This window comes from Cryptomeria japonica, chromosome 1 (assembly GCF_030272615.1).
Source record: "Cryptomeria japonica chromosome 1, Sugi_1.0, whole genome shotgun sequence".
Classification (NCBI taxonomy): domain Eukaryota; kingdom Viridiplantae; phylum Streptophyta; class Pinopsida; order Cupressales; family Cupressaceae; genus Cryptomeria; species Cryptomeria japonica.
The window spans coordinates 301496631-301510697 of NC_081405.1; the positions used below are offsets into that span (position 1 = coordinate 301496631).

General features: G+C 32.6%; 2 protein-coding genes across 2 annotated transcripts; both read left to right on the top strand.

Moving 5' to 3' along the window:
• Positions 1-4916: 4916 nt before the first annotated feature.
• On the top strand, positions 4917-5852 carry LOC131026911 (cytosolic sulfotransferase 17-like). The gene has a single exon (XM_057956928.2). It carries the CDS (start codon positions 4917-4919, stop codon positions 5850-5852), a length of 936 nt encoding a protein of 311 aa, XP_057812911.2.
• A 4860-nt stretch (positions 5853-10712) lies between these two features.
• LOC131026877 (cytosolic sulfotransferase 18-like) lies at positions 10713-11639 on the top strand. The gene has a single exon (XM_059209814.1). It carries the CDS (start codon positions 10713-10715, stop codon positions 11637-11639), a length of 927 nt encoding a protein of 308 aa, XP_059065797.1.
• Positions 11640-14067: the final 2428 nt, after the last annotated feature.

The following is a 14067-nucleotide window of genomic DNA, read 5'->3' on the forward strand; positions in this document are numbered from 1 at the left end:
TCTCCTCTTCGATGCTTGAAATCTTGACTCTATTGTTGCTCCAAAGCTTGAAGGAAGACTAAAAATGCTCAATTTCTCTTGAATGCTTGATATCTTGGATGCTCAATGCTTTCTCATGAATGTAACTGATGATCAAATGAGAGGGGAAATCCCCTTATATACTTGCTCGAAGGGAAAATGAATTAATTTTCCAACATGAGCCGATATGGGGGGGTTTTTCCCACTCAAATTTGAGATGGGCTTAGGGTCCAAAATGGGTTCCCATTAAGGAGGACGAAGGCGCCATGCCCTGGTCCTGCCCTATTTTGGGTTGGATCAAGGTGGCATTTGAAGTGCACTTTGAGTTAGATGATGTTTTTGACTTGTATGAACATAATGAGGTCTCCGATTAGGCCAAGGGGTGAAAACACTAAGGCAAAGATCCAAATGCGATCAAAAATTGCAAGGAGTGCAATTTTAGAGCTACATCTTCCTCTCCAATTTTGGTAGGATTCTTGTTATTAGAACATTGACAACTCTAAATTGGTCATTTTTTGCAGGTTGACAATTCCACTTCTTGCTTGGGACACCCCACCTTTTCTCACTTTCTCATTCATATTAACATGTCTATACCTCTTCATGGGGAAGTGATTTTTATGGTCACAGACAAGCCTTAGATGCAACCACTAGATTATGAGGGCCTCTCTTTTCATTTTCATCATTTCCTCACTACCATTCATCTAGCTTTAGACTACTCCCTATCAAGTTAGAAAGGTACTTCTACATGGATGAAGGAGGCTATGGAAGATAACTATTGAGGGTTCCTTTGTGGTGGGCTTTGACTAGGATAATACTAAGCACCAAGAGACAGGTTTAAACTTTTTGAGCCTAGTTGTTGCTTCGATGATTCTTGATGTTCCTTTGGAGACCCCTTCTATTCCTAGTTCATTCTTGTTGCACAGATTTCTCCCTCCCAACTACCATCTTCTTCAATGGTTACTAATTTTTCTTGTACTCTTTCTACTCCCTCTGGTTGTTGTTGATCCTCTAGTTGGGGTATAACCTCTTGCTTCTCCCATTATTGAGGGAATATATGATAGTATTTCTCTAATGGTTGTTCTTTGATGGATGAAAGGTCCTTCTCCTTCTCCCCTTAATCTTTTGGGGTCAATAAAAGAGAATAATGTAGTTGAAGGTTGGGATAGACCCTTATCTCCCATTGATTCCTAGCCCATGGTCAAGAGCTCCCTCTCTCTACTACTTCTTTTTCTCAATATAACACCTCTTGTGAGACTCATATTTCTTCCATGTTTATGTCAAATATCTATACAATCTATATGAAAAAGGATCACAATTTAATGGATTAGATTTGAGTGGCACTATATTTATTATTGAATCAACATTAATTGCACTAATAAAAAATGTTACAAATATTCAAGGATTCTGAAATCTTTCTCGATGAATTTTTATAATCTAAGACATTGGATGCATTGTTACTTTGTGAATTCACAAAGAGCTCCCTTTCTAGGAGTACTTCAACATGGCAAAGGTGACTCAATTAATTTTTTTTAATGATGAAGGACCATATGGCTGGTGAAATAGGAAGATGGAACCTATGATGCCACGTTTTATCAATTTTGAAAATATTTAATTAATCTATGTATAGAAATTTGGAAGCCCTTTGTGGCTTGAAACTATAAGCACATTGTATTCATTGCTCCTATGATAGGAATATGATAAGAATAGCCATAAATTCTAAATCAGGATCATTAAAGAAGATCAATTATAAAAATGCTTTTAAAGTGTTTCTCACTCAATTTAGACAAGTGATAGAATAAATATGGACCTAAAGGAAAGATAAAGATAGTATGAGTATCGATAAAATATAAAATATGTAATTATGATAGGGGGTATGATAAGTTTATTAAAATGTATGTTTAAGATGAAAAACATTTAAGAAATCAAGATGTAATAAAAATTAAAGTCATTTAAACAAAGCAAGGAAGAGTAACAAAGAAATATAGCCAAGTGTAGAAACTAAGAATGATAATCTATGAATCATAAAAAGAATAGAAGGGATATAAATCATAATATAGAAGGTAGAATGAGAGTAAAAAAGGCACCACAAATATAACATAAACGAAAAGGCTAGTATAAAACTTACATATAAGAATCAATATAAAAGCTAATATAAGTATATAGATCAATAATGCTCAATAATATTTAATGTATCAAGAAACATAAGAACCTAGATATCCCTCTAAAATACCATCCTTACCCAAAAATATAACATTTGAATCTTCCTTTTTAATTATATTATGTTCCTTTTCAATTACCCAAGTCCTTTCATAACAAGAATTTTTACTATTAGTGAAAAATCATACCAATAATTGGAATCATAATATTTTCCTTTCTAATTCATTTTTCTTATTTCTTTGGTAGTGGTTATATATGATGATTTTGTAGTTAGTACAACATCATGATTTTATTTAGAATCCATGTAGTAATTTTCTTTAAATGAAACACTTTTTTTTTGTAATATTGGCTTGTTTTCCTACTATATTGGAATAAATGACAAGATAATCTCAGCTTACAAATTTACAAGATTTTATTCTTTTTGTTCATTTTGACTTCTTATTATCTTTGATATATCTCATAAATATTCTTTTCACTTTCATATATAGTTGAGAGATTCCAAATAAAATAACACAATTTCATAATATGAATCTTGTGTAATATTTACAAATCTACCTTATTAAATATTAGTTCAATTAAGGTCTACCAAGTAGTATAAAAATATATATTAGTAGAAAGAATAGCCTATATTATTATTTAATATTGTATTTCTTTTAGCTCAACCTAAGCAATTATGCTCACTTTAATTTAGAGCTAATTTGTTTACTTAAGAGCTATTCTATTTTATGTTTATTCAACTTGTGTTTGCTAGTTTGAGAATTCTTTTGTTTTGTGTTTACTTTGAAAAATGTAGTGAATATTATAACTTATATGTTACTTTTTAATAATTTTAGGCATTAATACTTTATATTCAATTTTTGATAATTTTATATTTAAAATTTGAATAATTTATTTTATTCATAAAATATGATTTAAAAATCAACTAAACCAAGTAATTACAAAAACTTGTATTGACATTAATATTTTACTCACATAAATAAAAGATCTATAAATTAAAAACAAGTAATTAAACTTAATATCATAATTTTAAAACTATTTAAATTTTAATAATTATGTATTATTTTTAGAAAACAAACAATTAAAATAATCATAAAAATTAAATCATCAAATATCTATGTAATTTAACATAAATAATATTTTTACAATTTAAATATAAACTAAATATCATAGTTAATGAAAAATAATTATCAAATAATTGATATAAATATGTGTGTTTAATTTAACAATTTAATTTATATTACATAGAAAAGTTAATGAATAATCACTAAATATCACCATGTGAGACAATATCTAATCAACAACTCATTTATCCTCTTTGATAGATAAAATTAAGATGTTATTTCGAATTTACGTCTATGTCATCATGTGAAAGTCAACATCTAATCAACAACTCATTTTAGATAAAATTAAGATGTTATTCCAAATTCACTTCTATATCATCATGTGAGAGTCGATATCTAATCAGCAACTCATTTATTCAATAATTCATTTGTCCTCCATGTTAGATAAATTTGAGAGTCAATATCTAATCAACTCATTTGTCCAATAACTCATTCATCCTCCATGTTAGATAACATTGAGAGTCAATATCTAGTCAACTTATTTATTGAATAACTCATTCATCCTCCATGTTAGATAAAATTAAGATGTAATTTCGATTCCATGTCTATATCACCATGTGAGAGTCAATATCTAATCAACAACTCATTTATCCTCCATGTTAGATAAAATTGAGATGTTATGTTGAAACCACATCTATATCACCATGTGAGACAGAATATCTAATCAACAACTCAATTATTCAATAACTCAGTTATCCTCCACGTTAGATAAAATTAAGAGTCAATATCTAAGCACCATTTTTTTTATTCAACTCATTTATCCTTCATGTTAATATAATTAAAAAGTTATTACAAATTCACGTGCATATCACCATGTGAGAGTCAATTTCTAATCAACAACACATTTGTCCTCCACGTTAGATATCAATATCTAATCAGCAACTCATTTATCCTCCATCCTAGATAAAATTAAGATGTAATTTCAAAGTCATGTGAGAGTCAATATCTAATCAACAATTTATTTATCCTCCAGACTAGATAATGTTAAGATAATCAGAATTCCAAGACAAAGATTAAACCTTGATTACATAATATAATTTAATATATCATGCTACTAATCCCCTTCTCCCTTGCCTTTCTCACCCAAAGCATGTGGGATTAAGAAGCATAGAGGTTGAAATGAAAGCTAAAATTTGTTCAAATCTGAACACAAACGGACAGGAAACAAGAAACAAATGTGAAAACAGAAATAACCAAATATCTATTATAATATATTATAAATATATAAAAGATAATGATATCTTAATATATTTTAAGAAGTAGATAGCTGTTTCCAAACTCTCCACATGAACTGTTTAGAATGTGCCGGTTAAGCCGGCCAGTAAGGAATATAATACATTCGATAACATAAACTAAGTAGTTTGGTGGGAAAATTGGCATCGGAGGGCTGGCAGATTCCAAAGCAGAAAAGAGTTTATTTTGTCTTATTGTTTGCTTGTCAGCCAAAGCTGGAAATTCGGCATCTTAGCTGAGGATGATTCGAAAGCAGATAAAGAGGTTGTTTCTTGTCCCTTTGTTTGGCAGAGATAATAATACTTTATCTCAACAACCCTAATATCAATGCAAGCTATCATTAGCACTCTTATCTCTTCATACATTCCTTACCCATTGTTTGAAAATATGTCTGCAGCATTCGGTGGAAGAAGAGATTCAAGTCCTTATGGAGTTGAACTTGTTGAACATGATGGTTTCTTTTATGAGCCCTCAGTCATCGAAGGAATTATGAAAATGTACTCACAGTTCAAAGCACGGGAGGACGATGTGTTTGTATGCTCTGGAACGAAGACAGGAACCACCTGGTTGAAAGCTATCGTTGCAAGCATTATGAGCGAAAGCAAGGGCAATGCTTTGAAGGGAAAGAATGCCCATGAATTGATTCCTCAGTTAGAAAGCATCTACAATCCAAGAGCAATGCATAATGCCTCTACTGTAACTGCAGAAATGCCCTCTCCAAGATTGCTCGGCACCCATCTGCCTTACTCTGCTCTTCCACCTCAAATAACTTCTTTGGGCTGCCCAATCATTTACATAGCTCGAAATCCCAAGGACACTTTCGTTTCCCACTGGAAGTTCTTGCCTGCACTGCAAATTCTCTTCACTGGTGAAACGACAGCTGCAGTTTCCAAGGAGGTATTCTTTGATTCATTCTGTAATGGTGACACTCTCTGGGGTCCTTTTGTTGATCATGTCTTAGGGTTTTGGAATGCCAATAGGAATCATAGTAACATCTTGTTCTTGACTTACGAAGATATGAAGGCAGATTCTTTGTCCCACATCAGAAAGATTGCGGATTTCCTGGGGAAAACCTCTCTGACAGAGGAAGACATTCGTTACATAGACAACCAATGTAGTTTTCAATCCCAATCCACTCTAGATGTTAACAGAAATGGCAAAATTAATATGAAGAATAGCAGTTTTAGCAATCGATCTTTTTTTCGCAAAGGTGAAGTGGGTGACTGGAAGAATCATTTCACCCCAGAAATGGACAGTCGTATGGATATGGCAATGGAGAATAAGTTCCAAGAGGCAGGCATGTTTCTTAAGTATGAACTCTGAAATACACAAACCATCTCATCAAATTGTGTGCACCCATGTTTGTGGCAGAAGGGCTAATTCGTGGCATGTTTGCAGGTATAAGCTTTTTTTTTAATATGTGCCCTTCCCATGGTCATGTTAAGCAATTAAAATATATAATTAGTAGTATGTTATTTATCAAATATTTTGGGTTGTTGAGGAGTTGAGTTTAATTGGTTAAATCATTGATTTTATGTTGTAGAAATCCAAGTTCTAATATCAAAGGAATATTTAGTATTGAATTCTAAGTCGTGTGGTGACCCTTGCTCTCCCATAAATTGATTCTAGTGTAGTTGTCGGAAATAGTCTTTTGGTTATACATTCAAGAGCTTGTATTGGTCTCATGTTTATGTTCATATGAAAAAAATACTTGCAAACAATTATTAATATTAAAATGAACATCTTAGATAGTTATGTATTCAATATTTTTCTAATGTTTTCAACATTTTTCTATAAAATAATATTGTGATGTATGGATAACCATTCTAAATAATTTAATATGATGAGTATTTCTTAGTGTCATTCATTTTTTCTTATTATGGTTTAATATCTCTGAGTATATATTTTTTCATTTTTTGCAACATGATATTAGAGTAATTAATCGATTTAATAAATATGAAATATTGAAGATGCAATGAATGTGTATTTTTACAAATTCAATTTTGTATCTTCCTATTTATTACTTGATCTAAAACCAAGGAATTTATAGCAGTGGTGGCAACTTTTTATGTGGAAATAAAATTGCTTGATCAAAGAAATACAAACAAATTATTTTATTTTAGTTTAGTTTTTAGTTTTTTCAATCGTCATCCAAAACACTCTAGAAATTTGAAAGTTGATATTCTAAAAATTTTGGTCACCTCACAACTAAAAATGAAGCTCACTAGTATTTTATGCTATGTCCAATAACCTTGACATTCACTAAAGTAATTCACATTTCTAGATATGTAAAGTGCAAATTCATTCTAAGGAGTTAAGAGTGTTATTGTATGTTATGCTATGCACATGAGTATTAAAGATCACACTAAATAGGATGATTCTTGCATATTCATAATCTTTTGATTGTGTAGGTTCTAGTTGAGTATATCAATGCTTTATTTTATTTGTCTAAGACTAAAATATAGTCAAAATAAGGAGTTGCTACAAAGTTGTGTGTAATTTCACAAAAAGAGTATTTTATACCAACCTTAAAGTTGTCATAATATAATTTTTTTATAGAGGTTAATATAAAGTGGTAGTGATTCCTTCAATAAAAGTAGTATAGGATACTATGAGTACTCCTAAAACTTTCCATCTATTTCTAAAATCTAGGTTTATTTGACCTTAGGGCTTGTTTTTCAAGAATTCAATTTTGTTCTAACCTTACTAAAACCTTAGTTGTTTGCATCTTATCGGTGCCTTAACCTTTTGTTATATTTTATTAGTAACTTATTAATTAAACAAAAAGTCATTTCAGTTTTGTTTTTTTGTGATTTTTTTCATTGTTACTTGCACCATTGTTAGATTAAGGCACATTATGGAGTACTAATATGAGCATCAAATCTATTTCCAATGCCTTATTTTCTTTATTATAATCATATATGAGTATACCAATGGTCTATTTTATTTTTCTAAGACTAAAACATAGTCAAAATAAAGAGTTTTGATTAGTTAAAAGTGGGTTCAACTCGTACCATTACAGATCCATAGAAAAGCACCACCTAGGGCATGTGAGAGATGCACACATAGCTAAAGATAAAACACCAAAAAAAACAAGGAACCACCAAGAACAGAATAGGACTAGAAATAGAACTAGCAAATAGAAACTACAAAAAAATAGCCAACCGCCAAAGACACGAAGAGATGGTCTACTAGGTGGAGGCATTACCCTCTTGCCAATCTTTACATAGACCTAAGATTTTATCAAAGAAAGATTATTTTTTTCTAGAGTCCTTAGCAGAGTTCAAAGTACCAGAGCCTACAGTTTCTTTAACCATAGAGGCGGGGGGCTCCACCAAAGTAGAAGGAGATCAAGCATGTCTCCTGTAGTCAATTTCCTCCTGAATTGCCTATAGGAAAGCCAAATTCTTTGGGACCATCTCCTATCTTCTCTTTAACATCTCCTCAATATTACTCTTGAGGATTTGTTGGCTTTCCTTAATCTCCATAACAACATTGTTCTCATTTCTTTGAGACACCTTCTTGTTCAAGTCTTTCAAAATTCCTTCAACTTTATCCCAATTCTCTAATTTACCAGCCATATTTCTCACAGCTTCCCAAAACCATTCATCCTTCTCCTTCATGATGCATTTGTCTACCCTAGCATCAGCCTCGACCACAACCTCCATTTTGTTAATCTTTCTGATACCCACATTTAACTATGATAAAAATCCATTTAATCACTAGGTCCTACCGCTCAATATTCTCTTCCAACTTCAAAACCTTTGATTCTAAGTTAAGAGGGCCAGTCTTGGTGTTGGCAATCTCCTGACCAGAGGAAATGGGGGAAACCTCCTCAAAAGACACAGGGGACCAAACTGATTCTAAATCATAGGATGACTCATAATCCTCATACACATCTTCTTCATCTAATTCCAACACCTCCACATCCTTAGGAGGCGAGTTAGGGAAGGAATTATGTTTGGCTTCTCCAAAAAGATTAAATTTGGTATGGGCAAGCTTAGGTTTATAGCTAGCCGTGGTGATGGATTTTGCCATGGGGGCCCCATAAAGCTCAACCACTAAGTTTGGGACCAATGGGGGCCCAATAGGACTTAATAGGGACCCACTACGAGGGGTTAAAGTAAGATGAAAGTTATAGAGCCTAAGAATTAACCCTTGATGGTGGGGAAGGGAATTCTTAGACTTGTCTCTAGCAATAGATTGAGAAAGTGAAGGGCAATCCCAGAAAATAAAATTCATTCTTATGCCATACCTGAGGTGTTTTGGCATCGGAAAAGCTAGGTATGAAATCTTTTGTAATTCCCATCTGAAGTGAAAAATTTCATCAACAATAGGGCAAGGTCTTTCCAAATACTGGGTAGTTCTTTTGTACTATACCCTCTTTGTAACCTAGAAACCCCTTCAATTGCCTTGAAAAATCACTTAAACTCCTCCTTATAAGACCCTTTTAGCTTCTTGAGGAAAGTTATGCAATCTTGCGAAAGCCTAGTGATATGTTTTGGTAGAAATTGGAGGAGCAAAATGTACATAGGCATATTTAATTATTCAATGCAAGATGAAACATTTGGATTTTTAAAAAAATGGAATGAAAGAGTTGTGAGAGAAGTCATATTTATTTTATGTTAATCTAGGAGGGAAAAACCACCAAATGAAGACCTATATTTAATTTGAAAATCATGCCTCCTCCAAAATTTAGGTTAAAAAAAATTATGAAGCAAAGTAGGAGCCTGTCGTCATACAAGGTGTAACAACTTAATGTCACCATTTTTCAAATGTCAAATTCAAAGTGTTCCTATAACAATGATAGTTTGGTTAAATTCCATCATCTAATCATGTATAGGATCATAGGAGACATGCTCATAAAACAAGAAATTGATAGTTTATAATACTTCAGTTGTTATACAAACAATATCTGAGAGTACGAGGTACATGATGAAATATTCAATAGTTCCCTCAATTTTAGTTTAAGGGGTAATATAGTATGATGAAAACAAATGTGTTTCTACCTCACATGCCTAAGAACATAGGTTATTTTCCTTCCATTGTGTTATTATAAATTTCAGTTAAACGACAAGTTTATTAAAGTACTTCTTTAATACAAACTACTCCAACGAAAATAATAAATTATAGAAAATTATGCTAATGAGTCTTTTGTGACCTCAAACTAAATAATATGTTTAAGAAAAAAACATGAGGTCACTCAAGGTATTAAACTACGATGTTAGGTGGTAAAGTATTAAATAAACATGAGTGACCTCAAACTATTTAATAATTCCATTTGATCTGGTGATATTGTAACCTCCTTTTGTAATAACTTGTAAAGCACGAATCTTAATTCTAGGATAACTATACCTATTGGTTCCTTAATTAAATCCTTAAAGTGGGTTAACTTATGTCATAGATATTGTATTGCCTAGTATATCAAATTTCAAGGTTGATTAAGGGGATAGGATTAGTTTAGTCAATAATTTTTATAGCCTAGTTTAGAAGTCAATGATTTTTCAATTCTTGTATCTAAATTCATGACTTCTTAATTTTCATGTGAGCCTCGATATTAATAATTTATCAAGTTAAAATTCAGTGGTTTGACTGGCTATTATAAGATCTTCTCAATATTTTAAGTACCTAAAAATTCACAATACTATATGGTAGTTTAATCATGTCTTGATGGTTCAATTAAGATCCATGAGACATAAATAATATCTTCTATTGCTTGACCTAATTAACTAAATAATAATATGACTTAATTAAGAGTTAAGGTAGCCACAAGATGACTAATATTAACCCTATGCATGCTCTAAGAATAAGAGCATAACAGGATGCTTGTTTTCTTTCTTTTTTGTATTTATCATTGTTTTCTAATTGTACTGGTACTTGCAACAATAACGTCATGTTTTTCCATATCATGAATCTATATAACATATGCTCGCATGCAACTTTTTTATCTTTTTTTGTTAAGTCCTTTATGCATTGTCACTCTAGTCCTTATACCTCAGTTCATAATATCAAGTGCTATATGAAACATGAAGTTGCTCACACCATCATATCATGACTGTCACCACCCATCTATCCTCCTTTTTTATTATTTTATCTTCTATCCCTCAATATCTTCATCCATTTTGGCGAAAACCCATGTTATTCGCACCCACCTATCCTCGAGATAGAGAATCATACTTTTTCATGTCTGCAGCATTCGCTCCATGTGGTGGAAGAAGAGAAAGTCATTTTGGAATTGAACTGGTCGAACATGATGGTTTCTTTTATGGGCCCTCAACTCTGGAAGGAATGGTGAACATGTATTCCCAGTTCAAAGGACGGGAGGACGATGTGCTTGTGTGCTCTGCAATGAAGACGGGAACCACCTGCTTGAAAGCTATCATTACCAGCATTATGAGCGAAAGCAAGACCCACACTTCCAAAGGAATGGCCGTCCATGACTTGATTCCCAGCTTTGAAGTAATGTACAGTCCCCGAGCAATGCATAAAGTAGAAATGCCCTCCCCAAAATTCCTCTCCACCCACCTGTCTTACTCTGCTCTTCCACCTCAAATCATCTCTCTGGGCTGTCGAATCATTTATATCGTTCGAAATCCCAAGGAGACTTTCGTTTCCCACTGGAAATTCTTGCCTGCACTACAAGCTGCCATCAATGTTAAAACGACTTGTGCAGTTTCCAAGGAGGCATTCTTTGGTTCATTCTGTAATGGTGTCTCTATCTTTGGTCCTTTTGTTGATCATGTCTTGGGATTTTGGAATGCCAGTAGGAATCAGAGTAACATCTTGTTCTTGACTTACGAAGATATGAAGGCATATTCTCTGTCCCACATCAAAAAGATTGCGGATTTCCTGGGACAATCTTGTTTGGCAGAGGAAGACATTCGCTACATCGACAGCCAATGTAACTTCCAATTCCTTTCCACTCTAGATGTTAACAGAAACGGCACAATGAATTTGAAGGATGCCCATTTAAGCGATCGATCTCTTTTTCGGAAAGGTGAAGTGGGTGACTGGAAGAATCATTTCATTCCAGAAATGAATAGGCGTATGGATTTGGAAGTGGAGAATAAGTTCCAAGAAGCAGGCATGTTTCTTAAGTATGAACTCTGACATACATAAACCGTCTCATCAAACCATGTGTACCCATGTTTTTGGTAGCGTGCAAATTCGTGGCATGCTTGCGTTGGCAATAAAAATGATAAACTATTCCATCAATAAAAGCAATTATTTGGAAGTTACTACTACTAGTATAAGATACTATTACTACTCGTAAAATTTTTGATCTATTTCTAAAATAGATTTATTTCACCTTGGGGCTTATTTTTCAAAAATTCAATGTTGTTCTAACCTTACTAAAACCTTCATAATTTGAACTTTATAAGTGCCATAACCTTTTTTTGTTTGTGTTTTATTAGTGAATTATTACTTCAATCTAAAAGTTAGTTAAATCATCTTTTTCAAATGTCATTTATTTTGGTGTTACTAGCACTATCATTAGATTAAGGCACATTATCAAGTGCTTATATATGAATGTCAAATCTTTTGCCAATGTCTTATTTTCTTTGTGATAATTCTATTAGCCAGTAGGTGTGTGTTATGTGTTCTATGACATGTTTTCATTGCATTTAAATGTTTTTATGCATCTCTAATTACCTATTTTATTTTTCCTCTATATGCAATGAGCGTTTTTGTACCACAAATTATATCTAAGGGAATATCAACATGATTCACCTATTATTGGTTCTGTAGTGTCCTAATATTGCACCCTTTTACACTTTTGACCGCATTTGTGTCCCTACATTAGTGTTTGCACACCTAGGCCTGACTGGGATTTGATTATTCTCGCACAATGCAAATATAGCCTTATTTTGACCTCACACATCAACTAGGCACCTTGTCCTAGCCCTAAAATGGGGTAGGACCAAGATGCCACACCTTGGTCCTCCCTATTTGGACCCCTCTTCAAACCCTTTTGGTCATTTCAAATTTGAGTAGGAAAGCCAGCCTCGTGTTGACTAATGTCAGAAAATTAGTAAGTTTTTCAATGGGCAAGTATAAAAGGAGGCTTCCCCCTCTCATTTTGACATACGAACATAAGATACACACATGAATTTTGATTCGACATCAAACATTCAAGCAATTGAGCAAGTAATCAATCTTCCTTCAAGACTTGAAACAACAACACAATCAAGATTCAAGCATTGAAGTGGACATTCACATCCTATTTTGTCAAATACTTTATGAATCTTTAATCTCATGTGGAGACAAATAAAACTTCACAAGGAGGAAATAGATACAGAGCTATGATCTTTAGAATAGGCATTATTTATAGTGACAAATCAATCCCCCTTTAGTGTGCAAAAAGTTTGGAGGACTAGGGTGACTTTTGCCATGGACCCGAAAAATCAGGAGCACCTTTAGGGATCAGATCTGAGTTTTCGTACATTTCTTATATCTAGGTGTGTGACCCAATCCGATGACTATAGCTCACTATTTTTTGTATTTTTATCCTTATTTCTAGTACTTTTCCCTAATTTCAGCAATTCGACTCACAAAAGAGGGCAAACCAACTCACAATGTGAATCCAATCAGTATTTTCAATCCTTATCTTCGCTAGTTTGTGACTAAGTCTATTGGATTCAACCCCTCTTTTGAATGTAATTGGTCCCAAAGCAAAACTTAGTAGTTTCCATCCTTCTTGTGGTGGAAACCCTAATTTTTCACCACTTTACATTTTGGTGAACCCAACTCCTTACACCTTTAATTCTTATTTGTTTTCTTAGATCTGAGTGTTTATGTAATTTAAGATTCAAATTTTCATTTACAAGTTTGATTTCCAAGTGAATTTTAAAAATTCAGAGGTTAATTTTAAAACGCTAATTTTTAAATTTAAAATTGAACTTGTGGGTTGTTTAAAATTTGAATTAATCATTTTATATGGGATTGTTAATGTTAATTCAAACTCAAAAATTGTAATCTTAGATCCAATTTCAAATTAATTTTAAAAATTAAGAGGTTATTTTCACAAAACTCTAATTTTAAATTTTAAAATTTACAAGTGGATTGCATGCTCTTTATGAATTTATCTTTCCAAAATCACAAATCAATTTTCTTAATTAATTAAACAATCATTTTTTTTTTAAATTACATTATTTAATTATTTCAAATTTCAAATTTTCAATTTTCCTCCTTTGTGCATGACTTTTACTATTATTAGTCCAACCTATAATATCCCTATGAGAAGAAGTTGTAGAATTTAGTCTTCCCAAGATTTGATTACCGAGGAGATGGAGCCTAATTTGGATAACTTGTTCCATGAGGATGTTGGTGGTTCTTCCAATCCTACAAATGACCTTGTTTATCCATATTCTTTCCTTAATACTCATGATGTGGATGAATCACTAACTAGGTTTTCCATTGACCAATTGATGAAGATTGACAATCAATTTGAAAATATTCAACCATGGATGAGTCAACAATACTTGGAAAGTGAAGATCTACCATTGATTGAAGGATTAAAAAGAATGGTTCAAAGTGA